Genomic DNA, 19,423 nt, shown 5'->3' with positions numbered 1-19,423 from the left:
TGGCGCACGCCTTTAATCCCAGCACTCAGGAGGCAGAGGCAGGATCTCTGTGAGTTTGAGGTCAACCTGGTCTAAAAGAGCTAGTTCCAGGGCAGGCTCCAAAGCTACAGAGACAATCCTGTCTTGAAAAACAACAAAAACAAATGCATAATTAAACATGGCCGGGAGTGGAGGCTCAGGGAGGCAGAGGCAAGTGAATCTTTGTGGGTTCAAAACCAGCCTGGTCTACAGAGCTAGTGCCAGAACAGGCTCCAAAACTACACAGAAAACCCAATCTTGGGGGAAAAACAAAACAAAAGTGTATTTTTAATAATAAATTATTTCTTTTTTTTAAAAAGATTTATTTATTTATTATGTATACAGTGCAGGCCCAAAGAGGGCACCAGGCCTCATTACAGATGGCTGTGAGCTACCATGTGGTTGCCGGGAATTGAACTCAGGACCTTTGGAAGAGCAAGCAAAGCTCTTAACTACTGAGCCATCTCTCCAGCCCAATAATAAATTATTTCATATCAACAGCTTTATTTTTACTATCTATCTACTTATTTTTCTGACAAGGAAGGTCTCCTTATGTAGTCCCAAACTGGCCTGGAATTCCCAATCCTCAGGCTCAGTCTCAAGGTGGTAGGATTATAGATGGCTGGCTTCTAGCCAAAAAAGGTTCCTTTTAACTCGGTGTAACCCACAAAGTGTTTTCCAGAGCCATTGCCATAGCGCCGAAATGTCCAGGAAAGCTTGGCTCACACAGAGTCACAAGAGCTGGGGTAGTCCGATCTATTCCTTCCGCCCCCCCACATTTCTTAGAGCTTTTCCGCGAGGCGGGGCACCTGTGGCCCCGCCCTTCGCCACCTTCCCACGCCAACTACAAGTCCCATCGTGCCTCGCGCTCACGCGCACTACGTGAGAGCAAGATGGCCGACGCGGCGGCCGGGCCTGGTGGCTCCGGAACGGTAAGGGTGGAGAGGCGCGGCGTAAAGTCGAGAGGGTTTGGCTCTTCTGGATCTTTTCCATGGTTTGGGCCACAATCTCGGACCGAGAAACCCAAACCCTTTCTGAGATACGATGGTTGAAAAGTCTTCCTGGCCAAATGCGTCCCCCGCTGCTAGAGACTTGGCGGCGGCCTCCTAAATTGGTGCACCTGAGACGTGATTGGCTCGTCCCCTGGTGAGGGTGGGAACCCGGAACGCCTTCTGATTGGTCTGAAGAGGCTGTTTTCATCCTCTTACTGGCCAGCCAAAGTTGGAAGAGGGTTCCTTTTCAAAATATTTACCTTCCTCGCCTTTCTTTGAGGTTACTTTAGCCCTCCTCTGCGTCCGGTGTTGTTGCTGTTTTTATTTTCCGTGTTAATGAAGTGGTGTGGATGGAACAAAAGACAGATTTATTCGTCCAGTCTCATAATTCGTGTATATATTCCTTTTTTTTTTCTTGTCTTTTTTTTCCCCCTGAGATAGGATTTCTCTGTGGAACAGCCCTGGCTACCTGGAATTCGTTCTGTAGATGTAGACTAGGCTGATACACAGAGCCTCTTGCCTCTGCCTCTGCCTCCGAGTGCTGGCATTAAAGGTGTGCACCACCACCACCCGGCTTGTGTGTATATTCTGGTAATTTGCTCTAGAAAGAAGTGAAGGGGCTGGAGAGATGGCTTAGTGGTTAAGACCTGCAGGTGCTCTTCTAGAACACTCGAGTTCGGTGGGTCGTTTCGCAACCACCTGTAACTCCAGCATAATGGAATCCGACGCTCTCTCCAGGCTTCCGGAGACACTTGTGCTCACATGAACACACACACATATCTACATGTAATTTTTTTTTTTTTGCTTTTTCGAGACAGGGTCTCTCTGTGGTTTTGGAGCCTGTCCTGGAACTAGCTCTTGTAGACCAGGCTGGTCTCGAACTCACAGAGATCCGCCTGCCTCTGCCTCCCAAGGGCTGGGATTAAAGGCATGCGCCACCACTGCCCGGCTGTGATTTTTTTTTTTTTTTGAGCAAGTAGTGTTTGTCTTATTGGAAGCCTCTGGATTTGGATGCTCAGTTATTACTCACTTGGTGAGATCTGTAACTCTAAGTATCAGACACTGATAAATATTTAGCAGGAGAACCTTTGCTAGCCAGGCCACAGTTGCTGCATGCCTGTAATTTGTATGCTGAGGAGGCGGAACTTAGAGGATGGCAGTGTGGTCCTGGGCTACACATCCAGCAATAGGCCAGCCTGTTTGCCATTGATGCTGTGTGCACTCTGTGCTTTCATCCTGGCCTAGCAGTAAGAAGTCTCCTCTTTTTGGGCTTCTGCTTCCAGAGACCAGGAAGTAAGCAGTCCACTAACCCTGCTGATAACTACCATCTGGCCCGGAGGAGGACTCTGCAAGTGGTTGTGAGCTCCTTGCTGACCGAGGCTGGATTTGAGAGCGCGGAGAAAGCGTCCGTGGAAACACTGACAGAGATGCTGCAGAGCTGTGAGTACCGAGAGCCCAGCTTCAGAAACTGTCTTCTTAGATACTGTCCCCCTTTTCTTGGAAGGCCGAGGCTTACCTTCAGACAGAAGAAAAAAATTGTCCATTGTAGCATAGGACTTGTTTGTTTTGATGTTTGTATGTGTGGTAAGAGATATGTAGCAATATTGTCATTTTAATCATTGTCATTTAATCATTGACATTAAGTGTGCACTCACAGTGCTGTACCATGGCAACTCTTATAAAGGAAAACATTTAATTGGGGTCACTTACTGTTTCAGAGGTTCAGTCCATTATGTGTGGCTGGGAGCATGATGCCACGCAGGCAGACATGATGGTGCTGGCTACGTCTTGATAATGCAGACACAGGACATGGACTGTGACACTGGGAGTAGCCTGAGCATAGGAGACCTCAAAGCCCACCCCACAATGACACACTTCCTCCAACAAGGCCTTTCCTACCCCAACAAAGTCACACCTAATAGTGCCACTCCATTGGGGAGCCATTTTCTTTCAAACCAGCACATGTGATATATATCATATCCTTTTAAAAATTACTCTTATTAGTTGTGTGTATGGTGGGGACTGTATGCTTGCCATAGCACAGATATGGAGGTCATAGGATAACTTGTGGGAATCAGTTTGCTCCTTCCATCCTATGAGACCCAGGGATGGAACTCCTGTCATTGGCAGTAAACACCTTTACCATTGAGCCATTTTGATTTTGCTTTTTATTTGCTTTTTCTCTTTACTTCAGATAAATGGAATCTGAAAATTTTTACTTGTCATTTTTGTGCCTGGTTTATGTGATTTAACACAGTGTTTCAAAGTTTACCCATGTTATAGATTTCATTCCTTTTGAGGGCTGAACACATACTCCGTTGTAGAGCTGGATAGGGTGGACGCACTATAACCCTAGCCCTTGGGAGGTAGAGGCCAGAACAGCTGGCCATCTGGAAACCTGTGAGAACAAGCGTCAGTGCTCCGTGTGATGTGTGTGCCCCAGTTGGTTTATCCACTGGAGTCTCAGTGGAGAGACTCCTTCCCACCTTCTGACTGTTGAGAATTGGGCTACCATGTGTGAGTGGACACAGTGCTGTTTGTGCCCTGCCCTTGCTCGTGGGGTGTGTATGTAGAGTAGAACTGTGACTCACTGGTAACCCTCTGTTGAATTTGGGAGGAACTGTGGCCTTTGACCCTTGTAGACATCTCAGAAATCGGGAGAAGTGCGAAGTCTTACTGCGAGCACACAGCCAGGACCCAGCCCACATTGTCGGATATCGTGGTCACACTGGTTGAAATGGGTGAGCTCATCTCCAGCATCTCCTGCTTTCTCATCTCTGAGTTGGGGCCACTAGGGAGGGAGGAAAGCCTGGTGGTTGGGGTGTCTGCTGAGTGTTCATGGATTCCCTCCTGTTTCCCTTGATCTGCTTTTAGCTTAGGAGGTTAAGAGGAAGAGACCCCTAAGTCCTTGTTAGAGGACTCTGCTGGAACGTCTTTTAAGGGGCAGAATAGTGGCTAAGTTGGGAGATTAAACCCCCTTTCCCCCACTGTGAACGTCCCTTTTGTATTCACAGGCCTAGGCAGTGATTGTCTTTCTTGTCCCTAGGGTTCAATGTGGACACTCTTCCTGCTTATGCAAAACGGTCTCAGAGGATGGTCATCACCGCACGTAAGTGGCTTTGGAACCCAGGCACTTAGTGAGTACTCAGGTGTTGGAGATAGGGCAGACCTCAGAGTGGCAGCTGTTCTTGTTGCAGGCTCCTTTCCAGTCTTTGGGAGGGGTTAACTACCCACAGCCTGATTTGATCTGGGCAGTGGGATTACAGTGCGAAGCTTCGTTTCCACACAGCTAAACCGTTTCTGAGCTCCTGCTGTTGTACTGCAGCCCTGAAGAGCAGATGCGATACGAGAAGACTATAAAAGTTCTTGCTTCTGCAGATCAGAGTTGGCAAACTAGGGTCTGTGGGCAAAATATGGTCCACTGCTTGCTTTTCTGAACAAAGTTCCATTGGCGTGCAGCTGTACCCACTTACCTGTCATTGCTTTCATGTTTTATTTATTTATTTTTGTAAATATTTATTTATTTATTATGTATACAATATTCTTTCTGCGTGTATGCCTGAAGACCGGAAGAGGGCACCAGATCCCATTACAGATGGTTGTGAGCCACTGTGTGGTTGCTGGGAATTGAACTCAGGACCTTTGGAAGAGCAGGCAATGCTCTTAACCGTTGAGCCATCTCTCCAGCCCTGCTTTCATGTTTTAAAGGCAGTTTTGTGGCTTGCACCATCCGAACTGCTCCTCTTTGGTAGCTACTCGTGAGGGTGAGGGCTGCTCTAGAGCTCTAGTGCACTGGGGATGCATAATGAGGGCTAGGCTAGCCTGAGCTACACAGGCAGGATGCTGGCTCAAAAAACAAGCAAACAAAAGAACTATGTCTAATGTATCCCTGTTGAGAAGGTTAATTCTGCTTTAGATAAGTAGGTCCCTTAAGCTAAGTAAGGAGTAACTGCTTTAGGCTTTAGGACTTGGGGCGAATTGCTTTATTTGTCTTTTAAAGTTACTCTTTTGCATTGGCATCTTTTTGATACTGCATCTGTTTACTGTGTGTGTGCATGTGACTATCAGAGGAAACTTTGTGAGGCTGTCTCCCTCCACCATGTGGGTCCTGGCGATTGGCTTGGTCACCATCTTGCCACCTGCATTGGAGAGAGGCAATGGAAAGCACCATTTCCCTTCCCATCCTATAGTTGTTAAGCCCACACTTTCCCCAGCTCAGTATTTGTTATTTGGGGGTCTCTGAATAGTGTGTGTGTGCTGGGGATTGGACCTCAGGGCCTCCTGCATGCCGAGTAAAAGCTGCACTGAACACTGTTCCTAGTGCCCTCGCGGTCCCTGGAAAGATAGCCAGCAGCCTCTGTAATGCCCCTGATGAACTTCAGCATGTTCTTTTATGTGGTGGCTTTGGTGACGGCCACTCTTGTGTTGATGCAAGGGGCTTACAGGCGGATTGTCACTGATTGAAATATCAAGCAAGATTACCTGGCAGGGCTGGTCATTGTGTGCTGATCTGAAAAGGTTCTGGAAGGTCTTTTATCAGTGAAGAGCAAGGTGCTTAGTCACGGTCCAGTGACAGGAGGGGTTTGAACGGGGACTGTTGTCTGTGGAATGCAGGGTTGGAGAAGTAACCAGTTGTGATTCTGTTGCAGCTCCGGTGACCAATCAGCCAGTAACACCCAAGGCCCTCACTGCAGGGCAGAACCGACCCCACCCACCACACATCCCCAGTCATTTTCCTGAGTTTCCAGATCCCCACACCTACATCAAAACTCCGGTGAGTGGTGGAGCCGCCAGGGGCTGTGAGTGATGTGAACGCAGTGGTGAACAGTTGCTGGTGGCAGTGCCATTCAGTTCTCACGACTTTCCCTAGAGAGATGCAACCTTGTTATGGACATGGTGGCCCAGCCCTGTAACCCCAGCACTGAGTGTGAGGCCAGCCTGGGTACAGACTGAGCTGCTGCTGATCTGGACTGCAGTCTCCGAGAGTCCTGGGGCTGCTGTGACAAAGTGCTACACAGTAGATGACGTAGAGCCATAAAAATATATTATTCCATAGGCCTAGGGGTCAGAAGTTCAAAATTAAGGTGTTATCAGGGCCACGCTCCCTCTCAAATCTGTAAGGAATCTGTTCACCTTGCCCTAGCCAAGGATGTGCCAGCGTTTCTCCAGCGTTTCTTGGTTAATAAGTGCGTCACTCCTATCTGCCTGTCTCTGCGTGGTGCTGACTTTCTGTTTAACACACTTTGTCTTCTCTTAAGACATCATTTGTCCTTCATGACTTCGTTCTAATTGATGACATCTTTGGTGACTTGTTGCCAAATAAGGTCATCTGAGATGCCAGGAGTTAGGAATTGACTATATCTAAACGTTTTTTTATGGGAATACAGTCTGTTCCTAGTGCTCATACCCCTTTTATAGTATGTTAGTGCATCCGGACAATAAAATAATGTAAGGAGCTCCTTTCAGTGTTGGTTTCTGAGATTGAGTCTCAGACGGCTCAGGTTGGCCTCCAACTCAGGACGTAGTTAGAGATGACTTCAAATTCCAGGACCTTCTCCTCTCCCTCTGAAGTGCTGAGATAACAAGTGTGTCTCGTTACATCCACATCAGATGCTAGCCATATGAATATTATCACTTAGCCTGCTACAAATAACATACATTAAAAAATAACCTCACCCTTATTTAAAAAAAAAAAAAGTCCAGAAAAAACCTGTGACCTTTTGAGTGGGAGCCTTGCTGTGGCCTCTGATTTTCTTTTTTCTTTTTTTGGTTTTTCGAGACAGGGTTTCTCTGTGGCTTTGGAGCCTGTCCTGGAACTAGCTCTGTAGACCAGGCTGGTCTCGAACTCACAGAAATCCGCCTGCCTCTGCCTCCCGAGTGCTGGGATTAAAGGCGTGCGCCACCATCGCCCTGCTGATTTTCTTTCTGAAATGTTGGTGTAGGATATTAAATCGCAAGTTCAATCTTTAGGTCAGTTTACTTTAATGTTTTTGGGGGGTGGGCAGAGTTTTTCTGTGTAACAGCCCTGACTATCCCTGAACTCACTCTGATTCCCTGAACTCCTAGAGATCTTCCTTCCTCTGTCTCCCAAGTGCCGGAATTAAAGCCACCTGGCCACTTTAAATTCTTTAATGGTTCTCCTCATTGAAAAAGCTACATCCAGAACCTGTGAATAGGTGTGCTGGCACAGGCCTTTACTCATAGCATTTGGGAGGCAGAGGCAGAGACAGAGGCAGCGGCAGAGGCAGCAGGATCTCTATTACATCCCAGGACAGCCAGGGCTAGTGAATCCCTGTCTCAAACAAAAACAGGGCTAGAGAGAAGGCTCAGCATTTAAGAATGCCTGCTGCTCTTTCAGAGGAACGGAGTTCAATTCCCAGTACCCATGTTGGGCAGTTGCCTTCCAGGGGATTTGCCATCCTCTTCTGGCCTCTACAGGTACTTGCATGGATGTGAGCATTTCCCCCCTTGCCCCTTCTCTATTCTTTCTTCTCCCGCCTTCACCTACACATTAATAAATAAAATAAAATCTTCAAAGCTAGGGCCTAGGGTAGTAGCTCAGTGGCAAAACACTTGGCCTAGCCTATAGAAGTTGTACTCCTAGGGCTGGAGGGATGGCTTAGAGGTTCTTCCAGAGGACCTAGGTTCAATTCCCAGCTCCAACGTGGCAGCTTACGGCTGTCTATAACTTTGGTTCCAGAGGACCCAGCACCCTCACACAAACCTACATGTAGGCAAAACATCAATAAACATAAAATTAAAAAATAAATAAATTATAAAAAACAGAAGTTGTATTCCCAGTACACACACATAAAATAGATAAAAAAGTTTTTTATTTAAAAATTAAATTTTTAATTTTGCCAGGTGATAGTGGCATATGCCTTTAATCCCAGCACTGGGAAGGCAGAGGCAGGCAGATTTCTGTGAGTTCGAGGCTAGCCTGGTCTCCAGAGCGAGTTCCAGGACAGAGTCCAAAGCTAAAGAGAAACCCTGCCTCAAAAATCCAAAATTGATAGATAGATCAATTAATCAATTAAAATTTCAACTTATTGAATGTCAGATGTCATTGAAATAACTACAACATTTTAGTTGCTTGGTCTTTTGCTTTGAGTCAGGGTGTCACTTTGTAACCCTGACTGGCTTAAAACTCATTCTGTAGATGAGGCTGGCCTTGAACTTGTAGCCATTATTCTGCCTGCTGTCTCACCAGTGCTGGCATTACAGGTGTGTACCATTATGCCCAGATTCTGTTTTTAATGCGCATATTCAAAGTCTGATTTTCATGTTAGGATGATTTTAGACTTGTCAGGAAATCCCATTCCTATGTGTGATAAGGAAGACTGTAAATGACACAGTTCAGTGGACTGTAAAACAGTAACCATGTTCACAAGTGCCTCCTTTTAACGCTCTGTAGGAGGCTAGCGAGATGGCTCAGGGTAAGAACACATACTGCTCTTCCAGAGGACCCAAGTGTGGCTCCTAGCACCTACAATAGGTGTCTCACAGCCATCTGTAACTCCAACTCCGGGGGATCCAATGCCTCTGACCTCCTCAGGCACCTGCACAAGCAATGCACATATACACAATAAAATACATCTTCAAAACAAGCCGCTCAGGCCAGGTGGGGTGTTACATACTTATAATTCTAGTACTAGAAGACTGGGGGTGAGGGGATGGAGGAGGAGGCCACTTGTTTGTCCCAGCTGCCCAGAACCAAAATAACCACAGAGAAACTATAGTAATTAAAACACTGCTTGGCCCATTAGTTCTCGCTTCTTATTGGTTAACTCTTATATTAATTTAACTCATTTCTATTAATTTGTGTATCGCCACATGGCAGTAGCTTACCGGCAATGATTCGGCATGTCTGATTCTGGCAGCTCCATGGCATCTCTCCCAACTCTGCCTTCTTCCTCCCAGCATTCAGTTCCATCTCCCCCCCCCCCCACCTAAGTTCTGTCCTGCTATAGGTCCAAAGCAGTTTCTTTATTCATTAACCAGTAAAAGCAACATATAGACAGAAGGACCTCCCACACAAGGGGGAATCTTTGAAAAACCTTATTTTAATTTTTAGATTTATTTTGTGTATATGAGATTTTTGCCTGCGTGTATGTCTGTATATCATATACATGCTTGGTGCCTGAGAAAGTGGTGAGCCTCCCTGTGGGACTGGGACTTGAACCCAGATCCTTTATCAAGAACAAAAGTGCTTTTAACCTCTATGCCAACTCTCCAGCCCTTGAGAAGTCTTTAGAGGGAAAAACCTGCCTTTCTGTCATGAAAACATGCCTTTGCTGTTTTGGTCAGTGTTAAATGTCATCCCTGACATTACAGTTTAGGACATTTGACAGTCTCTCATTCTTACGGGTTCTCAAGCATTTCCCCAGAGATGGCCAACAAGGCAGCAACTGGGAGGAGTCACCTGTCCTCGGCTGTCTCAGTGGCATTTACAGTAACAGCCTTAGTCTGTTTTTCTTTCCTTTTTAGAAAATGACATTTATTTAATTCCTCTGTGAGGGCGTGCAGTCATCCACAGAGTGTGTGTGTGTGTGTGTGTGTGTGTGTGTGTGTGTGTGTATGTGTGTGTGTGTGGTGTGTGCTTTGCCTTTATGCACATGATGAACATTACTGTCTGCAGTCCACCCTCCCCTCAGTCTTTGCTTCATTTCCCTCCTACCCCTCCCTCCTTTCCTCTCTTCTTTCTCCCTCTACCTCCCTCCATCCTTCTCTCCCCCTCTCTCTTCCTCCCTCCCTCACCTTTGTTAGATCAGGCTGGCCTTGACCTCACTGAGATCTGCCTCATAGGTGATTGGATTAAGGCACGGGCCACCACACCACTATTCTGTAATTCTCGAGGAACCTTTTGGACCAGTGTGTCAGTTTCGAGAGGGTGGGTTGAAAACAAGAGGATGGCACAGTGTGCAAATGCCACCACACATAACACTATGATGCCAAGTTACTCTGGGGGAACAGAGGTCCCTGTCAGGGCTCCTGGGGGCTCCTAGTCTTCCTGGAGGATCTGTGTGTTACACCTACGGCTGGCTGCCATGTGAACTATGTGGTAAATATTTGCACTTTTGTTGGCTGAGATGCTCGCTTTGCTTTCTTCCAGATGCCGCTCTTCACACAGCTTCCCTCTGTTAGTTAGCAGGTCGTGTTCTCAGGACACAGCTGCAGCAAGACAGGGCCTGAGGAGATTGAAGGCAGCATAGGCTCAGCCTGGTGTCTCTGTTGTTCCAGACGTACCGTGAACCGGTGTCTGACTACCAGGTCCTGCGAGAAAAGGCTGCATCTCAGAGGCGAGACGTGGAGCGAGCCCTCACCCGGTTCATGGCCAAGACGGGCGAGACCCAGAGTCTTTTCAAGGATGACGTCAGCACTTTCCCTTGTGAGAGTCACCCCCTGTGGGAGCCCTGTTTTGTTGTTTGAGATAATCACACCCTCTTTCCTTTTTCTCTGTGGTGGGGAGAGATGAGTGAGCCTTCGTGTTTTTCTCTAGTGCGGTTTATTCTGCAGATCTCTGGATCCTTCCTCCAGGCCCCGAGATACTATTCCGAACTGTTGGCTGCTCAAGGCAGTGAGTTTAGGTTACCTCACTGGTGGCTGAGCCCTGGCAGCCGAGTCTCCCGTAGAAGTGATAGATCAGCTGGTAGGAGGGACACTGGCATCTGCAGCCAGTTGCCTCTCAGCTTCCTTTCTTGGGTTACATCTCATTTAGGCTTTGTTGACCAAGTCAGTCATCTCCATAGGGGACCTCGGGTTATGCAGAGGTGAATGGGGAGCTTGGTCTAGTCATTCAGGAAGCTTCCACTTGGTGCCTGCCGTGTGCCCGGCTCTGCAGTCACTGGCTGGAGGCCACCAGGTGCTAACCGTTTCCCACACATCCCCTCAGGCAGCCCATCCAGACCTGTGAGTTAGCAATCCTTAGCTTTGTCTTTGCAGGACCTAGAGGCTTGTGGGAAAGGGAATTAACTAGCTTGAGGTCATGGTCACCGGGCAGCATTCGTACCTGGCTCCCTCTGGCTGCTCCACAGAGTCATGTCTCTCTCTTCCAATCCCCAGTGATTGCTGCCAGACCTTTCACCATCCCCTACCTCACGGCCTTGCTTCCCTCTGAGCTGGAGATCCAGCAGATGGAAGAGACAGACTCCTCGGAACAGGATGAGCAGACAGACACAGAGAACATCGCTCTTCATATCAGCTCGGTGGGTTCACCCTTCTGCCTGCCTCACAGTACCCCGAAACAGCCTGTCCTACACTAGGCCCCTGACCCTGGGAACTGAACTGCTCCCAGGTCTATCCCAGGTCTCTAGCCGTCTGTTAGAAGCTTGCACGATGGGCCTGTGTGACCAGTCTCTATCTGAGACATCCTGGGAGTTGCCCGCGTAGCGAATGTTGACAGCACTGCAGGTCCAGACCCTGTTCCAAGTGCTCGGAAACTCGTAGAAGGCACGACCAACAAAGCCCCGCCCTCGGAGCTAAAGGTTCAGACAGAGCTGTGGAAAGGGTGGAAGAATTAGAAGGTGACATTTGAGTCACGACCTGAAGAGACCAATGCCTTATTGTGGCTCAGGGTGGAGTTTGCAGGCACTGAGCGTAGCATCTGTAGGGCCAGCCTGAGATGGAGCAAGCTAATAAAGCAAGCTAACTCGTACCCCTCTGCAGTTTCAGACTGTACAGCCATACAGCCACACACTCTTCTATACAAAGTATATATTTTTTAAAAAGACAGTTATTTGGATTTGTTATATTCTGGTGGACTGCAAAATGTAATCATGTGTTAAGAATCCCTATCCTGCCTCCTGCAAGGTGCTTGGGATTGTAGCAGGATACACAATCACGCTTCACTCAGTGACCAGTTTTAAACTGCCCTCTTGTCTCCTGATAACAGTGTGTCTCTCAGGGACTCTTGCTATGGGCCACTTTAACCCTGGCCCCTTTCTCCAGGTCCTTAAACATAAAGGAACCATTAGTTTTAGAGTGGTTAATTGTTTTTTGTTCTCTCCTACATTTGAACTAGCGCTCTGGCGCAACCAGAAGTTTTTTTACTCTTGGGTGAGAAACCGCGCCAGTCATCCACTCAGTGAGCACCCGTTTTGCAGTGACTATTGTCAGACACTGTTCTGGCTACAGAGAGGAAAGTAGTGACCCCATAGATAAAATCTCTGCCTTTGAGAGCCAGTATGTGCAGTGGGAGAAGGAATTAAACCTGATGTGTGAAGTCTTCACTCAGAGTATTCAAGATGAAAGTGCCATGGACAGAATAGTACCTGGTGAGATGGAGGCTTTGCTTCTCAGGAGTAACACGCTCAAGGTGGACCACCAAGCCAGGGACATGAGGGGGAGAGGAGAGGGGAACTATGCCATTCTCTGGGCAAGAGGGTCCTCGTAGAAGTAACAGCTGGTGCAGAGGACCTGAGAAACACCAGCATTTGGGATGCAGAGCCAGGACAGAGAAGGGAGAGGAAGGGCCATTCTAATGGAACCAACTGTTTCCAGAGCTGGGTGACATAAGTTGCAGGCGGGCGTGGAGCCAAGGAGGGACATTTCTGAACTTCTGGACGCATCACCAGTGGCTGTGGTGCAAGCGAGCCTGAGGGAGTGCTGCTCTGTTAGGAAGCTGCCACAGTGATGTAGGCCAGGGAGAGATGGGGGTCCTTCTCCTCGATACGCACGGCAGGGAAAGTGGAAATGGTCTGGTTGCATTGATAGGTAAAGCCAAGAGGATATCCCTCTAACAGATGAGAATTGAGTGACAGAAAAGAAGCAGGTGGGATTGCAGAACTCACTGCTCAAGCACCTGAAGGATGGTAACGTTGTCACCACAATGGGAGGACTAGGGGTAGGGTACCTGAGGAAGCTGAGGCACATTGAATGTGAGGTGCCTATGGGATGCTTCTATGATGCTGTCAAGCAAGCAGCTGGGAGTCTGAACAGGGAACTGGCGGTGAGAGAGGACATGGTTGGAGTCGGACTTGGAGCTGTTGGCTAAGAAGTGGAATGGACAGTTGTGAGACAGGTAGGGTTGTTGGTGTCCTCCAGCGTTGCCCAAGTGCCCAAGGAACTCGTGCAAACCCCTCACTTTTTCTACAAGTAGTTAATTGGATGCTTTACTTCCTGTCTCAAAGCTACCTAAAGGGGACCAGAGTATAGCATTTCCACAGTGTCCAGCATCCTGCCTTTGTGGGAGCTGGAGCCAACTTTCAGCCCTTCGTGTCACCCTCACTGTTACCTGAGGACATGTGTAAGGTACAGTCGAAGTGGCCTCTGAGCGTTGGTGGAGTTTGGATGTGGAGCAGTGGTCGATGGAGGGAGTGATAGGTGATACTCTGTTACACCCTTAAGTACTGAGGCAGTGCCTTCAGTTCCAGCACTCAGGGAGGCTGAGGCAGGAGGATCTCTGAGTTCAAGGCCAGCCTGGTTTATAGAATGAGTTCCGGGACAGCCAGGGTTGTTACACAGAGAAACCCTGTCTCGAAAAACAAAACAAAAGAATTGAGGCAGGCCGGGAGCTGGGTGTCCGCACAGACTTCCCACACCTGGTCCCACATGAGCGCAGCTGGTCTGGTGGCAGTTGTTTGGAAGAGGGACTCTCTGATGGCTGTAGGTCCACTCGTTGGGTTTAGTGTGAGTGCGGGAGGAATGAAGCACATGTGTTCTACAGGAAAATGGCTTTTTGGTATGGATATGTAGCAAAACCTCTAGAAGCCATCCAGAGCCTTCAGGCCAGTAAGCCCGAGGCCAACTATCCCGAGAGGAATCCTCTGTTCACGGTATCACAGTGACAGCAGCCACTGGTAGTTGGGGTCTGAGGCTCTCAGTTCCTCCAGGGAACCCTTGGTGTGTCACTGAGGGCGATGCCGGTTCAGCTCCTAGTTGCTAGGCCTGCATGGCCATGTCAGATTTTTAGTGTGAAATTTCATGTCCTGACCCTGCTGCCACTGCTCACTTTAAAGAAGTACAAAAATAAATTAAAGGCAAAGAGTGTGGAAAATAAGGAGAGTACAAGTATTAATAAGGAAAGGAGAATCGATTACCCATGCATCCAGGACACTGTAAGCCTGGTTGACAGTGACAGTGTGAACTTGTGGGGTCTGCAGGCTCCGCTTTGCCTTCACTTCTGGAATATGCTAGGATACAGTCATTGGTCCCTTGTTCCAAGTGCCAGAAATGAGAGATTTCGGAGAAATGTGTTGGGACTTAAATTATTTTGGGCCTAGGAGAGCTCTCCTGTGCCCTGGGTTGTTTTGGCTCTGTGTCTCTTACTCCAAGGTATCGACGGCCTTCCTTCTGTTACCCCATCGGGTTAGGCTTCCTCCCTGAAGTGAGAAAATTCTAACCCTCACTCCCAGGCCTTCATTATCTCATCCCCACCTTCTGAAGAGTCAGGACCTGGAGCACCCCACTTTGTCAGCTCCCTGTAGAGCCAGCCACTGCCCAGGTCCCATTGAGCCTGGGGCAGAGATGGCCACCCTGGAAAGACAGTGGCTCCGGCTTCTCCTTTCTCAGTAGACACCAAAGCCGGCTCTTGCTATGGGCACAGCCTCTCTCCTCATGCCACTGGTGCTCTGCTCTATTTCGGCTTTTGCTCAAAGGATGGCACCGGAGCTGAGAAGGAAAACGCTTCTGTCCTGCAGCAGAACTCCTCCTTGTCTGGCAGCCGGAACGGGGAGGAGAGCATCATCGATAACCCGTATCTGCGCCCCGTGAAGAAGCCCAAGATCCGCAGGAAGAAGTGAGTTGGAGGCTGGGGTCCAGAACCTGCTCCAGTCTGCTTGTCTGCTCCTTGGTAGGAATAGGCTCACCAGCAGGCATGAGCTTGGTGAGCACTCCTAGGGCAAGAGGGAGTCATCTTCCTCTGCCTGCTTGTCTCTCCTCAGCTCCCACGTGCAGCAGCTGCACTTCAGTGCCTGTGCCAAGGCAACCCCGTGAGCCCAGAGCTGTGCTCCCCTGGGAGAGTGAGAGGGGCCCCGGGGCAGGCTCTCTGGTTCTTCTTCTCTCTAGGTCCCTCTCGTGAGCTGAGAAGGAAGCTGCCCTGTAAGTGAGAGGACACCGCTTTCCTGGGGCCTGAGATCAGAGGGAAGAAGAAGGTGGTACCCTTTTGGCCTTGCCCAGGCTGTGTCTTCTTAGCAGTAGCCTTCTATGAAGGCAACCCTGTTTGCCAACAGGCCGGAGTCTGCTGGTGACTTCATTAATTCATCACAGGACTTGATTCCTTTGAAACCTGGAGGGCCAGGGAAATTGTTAGGAAGGAAAGGGTCCACTGCTCTATGCCCTGCCGGGCAGACTGCCAAGTGTATCTTCCAGACCACCTGGATCCCCCTCGTTCATCCACAAGAATCATGGCATTGATTTACAGCCCAGAACCTCATTCTCACTTCTCTCTACTCCTGGGCCCCAAGATCCCTGCTGGGCTGGTAGACAGTGACTTTGTATCCCTCATCATGTTGCAAACAGACCCATGCTGCAACTCTGATCTGGGGCTGGCAGGAGCTAGGAGTACATGGGTTAATAAAGATAATGACGGTGACCATCAGAGCCTTGAATCTCTGACCAACATTTGATTAAAGCTGACCACAGTGGGGTCATCCCCCTTGGAACGTGGGCCTCGGAGCACCCTTTTGGGAAGGATAGAGTTAGTTCTCCCAGGACTTGATAGAGGAGCCATGGATTTTAAGCACCAGGGAGAAAGCTTAGCAGCTGGGGGTGGGACTTGCTTTGAGGGCTAGGCTTAGCTGAGAAATGCAGCTGATGGTGGAAAGCCACATTCCCACTCGCTGGAGGGAGTGGGTTGAGGGTCCTGCTGAGTCCATGTGCCTGTCAAGAAGCAAGTCTGAATCCGCCCACTCCCACTCCCTGGAGAGAAGACACCATTCCTCACTTCCCACTAATCATGCAACATGATCTCGAGGATACTGGGAAAGTTGAGATCTTTGGCTTGTTTGAAAAGAGGGATTGAAAAACCAAATCCAAAGAAGAGTGGCAGGGGCACGTGGAAATTGACATAAAGTGGATAAGTCGTCCTTGGATTGGAGTGCTGAGCCCATGTACTCCACCCTGGCTGCTGCTGCTCCTCCTCCTCCTCTTTTTTCTCACTCTCTTACCCTGTGCCATGTGTTTTTGAGACAGGAGCTCACTCTGTAGCCCTGGCTATCCCAGAAATCATTGTATGCCAGGCTCAGTGATCTGCCATGTGCTGTGATTACAGCGTGAACCACCATGCCTGGCTTCCAGTAACTTGGCAGGGGGGAATCAACCTTCCTTGCTGTTCTCTAGAACCCTTGGTCCCTTTGCCTGGAGGAAAACAAAACAAAACAAACAAAAAGCTCTGTGTCTGGAATTGAAGAAAGAATAAGTGGTGGTGCGAAAATGAGCCTTTTTGGCTCTGGTCCAAACAGGAGTATTTTCATGGTGACTCAGAACTTCCGGTCAGAACAAGAAGACCGGGCTGTGTGGATTCTGAGAGCTTGTGATGTAGTTGGCAGCTCCTGGCCCAGTCAGTTGGAATCCAGTCCCAGGGTCTAACAGGAGCTACCACCCCTTGCTGTTCCTGATGCTTCTAGCCAGCGTGTCTGTGTCTGTACTTCTGCACCATGTCACCGTCTGAAGCCAAGCCTGTGGAGTGTGTTGTGTGAGCTGAGGGGGCTCTTGCTGCCTTTGGCCGCGGAACTGCACCACTGTGATTGCTCTTAGAACAGAGATGACCTGAGTGGTGGTGTGTTGAAGTGTATAATTCTCAATGTATATCTATAGATTTCTATTTTTATAAGTTGGGAGAGTCTTAGAGGGAAAAATAAAGTGATTTATGAAAAGTCTAATCAAATTCATAATACAAACTTTGTTTTTTTAAAAAAGATTTTTATTTATTATGTATACAGAGTTCTGCCTGCATGTATGCCTGCAGGCCAGAAGAGGGCACTAGATCTCATGACTGGTGGTTGGGAACCACCATGTGGGTGCTGGGAATTGAACTTAGGGCCTCTGGAAGAGCAGCCAGTGCTCTTAACTGCTGAACCATCTCTCCAGCCCCCATAATAAAGATTTTGGGAATGTATTTACTTTGTCATGCAGGCTTGTGAACCACCTTCCCCATGCTTCTCTTCATAACTACACACATCTCCTTCTCTCGCCACTCTGCCATTGGCGCTCCATGCAGATCAGTGAAGTCACCTTTGAAGGCTGGTTGACTTTCTTCACTCTACGCTGTCCTGAGACCCATTTGTCTCAGGTGGTTGTGTCAACAGTCTGTTTTTCTTTTTCATTTTTTGTATTTGTTTTTAAGACAGAGTCTCATTGGTAGCCCTGGACTGGAACTCACCCTGTAGACCAGGCTGGCCTCAAACTCAAAAGAGATCCCCAGCCTCTGCAAGCTGGGGTCAATGCATGTGCCACCATGCCCAGTTTAGTTGGTTTCCTTTTGTGTGCAGTGGCTTTTCATGTTGTGACTGTGCTGCTGGGCCTGTGAACTGTCTTCATAGGGCTGTTAGAAGCCTGTGAGCCTGGTGCAGTGGCGCTCACCTTTAATCCCAGTGCTCTGGAGGCAGAGGCAGGTGGATCTCTGAGCTTAAGGCCAGCCTGGTCTACATAATGAGTTCCAGAACAGCCAGAGCTACCTAGTGAAACCTTTTCTAAAGAACAAAAATAAGTAAGAAAAAGAAAAAAGAATGAATGAAATAAGTCTGTGGTCAGCAGCTGTGCACAGGCTTCCGAGATAGCCGTGCTCACAGCCCTCAGGCCCCACCTACACAATTTCAAACACAAAACTCTGACACCTAAACCTTGTCAGTTCTAATTTATCTGTTTCCCTCCACACTGTGTGTGTGAAAGGAGGAGACTCACTGTGTGTCCCTGGTTGGCCTGGAACTCCTAAGTAGACCAAGCTTTAAACTCAGATCTGCCTGCCTCTGCCTCCTGAATGCCAGAATCAAAGGGCAGGTTCCCTTGAAGTCTAGAAGAGGGCACTGGATTCCCAGGAGGTGGATTTATAAGAAATTGTGAGCCAGGCAGTGGTGCATGCTTTTAGTCCTTGCACTCGAGAGGCAGAGGCAGGCAGATCTCTGTGCTTGAGGCTAGCCTGGTCTACAGAGTAAATTCCAGGACAGCCAGGGTTACACAGTGAAACCCTGTCTCAAGAAACCCTATCTGGAAAAACCAAAAAAGAGATTGTGAGCTACCAGATATGAGTGCTGGGAACCTGTGTTCTCAGGAAAAGCAGTCACATTCTTAGCCCCTGAGCCATCTCTAGCTGCCCTTCCACACCCTTCTTTTGGAGACAGGGTCTCACTGTGTAGCCCTGGTTGGGCTCGATCTTATGACGTGGATGAGGCCGGCCCTGAAGTCAAGAGATGTATTCAGTTCTAGTTTTCTGTTTTTCTCACGTGTGTGTGTGGGGGGGGGGGGGGGGTACCCTGGGGCCCTTTCACTGAACTACACTCCCATCTCAATAAAAGCTAAGGCTCTTGCTAGCCACAGTTCTGTTCACACATACTAACTCATGAATCCTCATATAGACTCTTTTTAAAGATTATTTTATGTATATGATGGTCTATCTGCAGGTACACCTGCATGCCAGAAGAGGGCATCAAATCCCCACTATAAATGGCTAAGAGCCACTATACAGTTGCTGGGAATTGAATTCATGACCTGGAAGAGCTGTCAGTGTTCTTAACCACTGAGCCATCTATCCAGCCCTCTCATATGTTCTTAAAACAAATGTTCTTACAGTCTGCAGCTGAGGACACAGACCTGCCCTGCTCAGTCCTGTAGTGGTACTCAGGCCTTCTGCTCCACAGCCCATGTTTTCCTTAGATGCTCTTGCCTCCCAGTGGTTGGTATTCTGGCCCTCTAATGCACTGGTACCATGTACTCAGTGACTCCATCATACATCCACACACTGATTGGCTCACTGGTGTGAAGAGAAATTGGACACGGCCTCAGCCTGGCAGGCCATTCTGGAATATGTAGACCCTGGCCTCAAACATGACATGCACATCTGCATACGCACACATGAGTATACACATATGTGTATGCCCCTCCACACAGACAGACACACAAGCATCACACAGATACACCCTCCACACAGAAATGAAACATCTGCTTCCCGTGAAAGGTGCAGCTAGCAATGACTGGACTGTACATTGTGGCTTCCCCTCTTCCTGGTTCCTTTGTCGCCTGGGGTTCTGGTTGCAGTCATAGGATGGGAGGTAGAAGCCATTTCTTGAGTGCATGTTCCTGGGAATGGAGTGAAGAGGCTGGGGAATCTTGGTTTTTCTTCTGAGTGAGACCCAGAAGCTGCGCCACCCCAAACATGGGGTTGCCTAGTTGTGAAGGAAGTGAAGGTGTGTAGCTTTAGCTGAGTGGCCCTGGCCTAGGTTAGAATCAAGGGACTTTTCACCTCGGAAGGAACTGATGGG

The 19,423-nt window shown here is 48.6% G+C and overlaps 1 protein-coding gene across 8 annotated transcripts; it reads left to right on the top strand.

Moving 5' to 3' along the window:
• Positions 1-896: 896 nt before the first annotated feature.
• Taf8 (TATA-box binding protein associated factor 8) lies at positions 897-16,828 on the top strand. 8 transcript variants are annotated; one of them, XM_041656345.1, is made up of 9 exons: positions 897-950; positions 2,294-2,450; positions 3,653-3,751; positions 4,057-4,119; positions 5,660-5,784; positions 10,251-10,398; positions 11,073-11,215; positions 14,606-14,745; positions 15,015-16,828. In XM_041656345.1, exons 1-9 carry the CDS (start codon positions 912-914, stop codon positions 15,025-15,027), a joined length of 927 nt encoding a protein of 308 aa, XP_041512279.1. In that variant the 5' UTR covers positions 897-911; the 3' UTR covers positions 15,028-16,828. The 8 variants fall into 8 exon arrangements, with proteins under 8 accessions (XP_041512279.1, XP_041512276.1, XP_041512275.1 ...); XM_041656342.1 differs by having other exon boundaries at positions 14,523-14,745; XM_041656341.1 differs by lacking the exon at positions 897-950 and adding an exon at positions 1,318-1,403 and having other exon boundaries at positions 14,523-14,745.
• The last annotated feature ends 2,595 nt before the right edge of the window (positions 16,829-19,423 follow it).

Source organism: Microtus oregoni, unplaced genomic scaffold (genome assembly GCF_018167655.1).
Source record: "Microtus oregoni isolate MIOR12 unplaced genomic scaffold, Mior012 000007F_ref0000211, whole genome shotgun sequence".
Classification (NCBI taxonomy): Eukaryota; Metazoa; Chordata; class Mammalia; order Rodentia; family Cricetidae; genus Microtus; species Microtus oregoni.
This window is presented reverse-complemented; position numbering and strand designations above follow the sequence as displayed.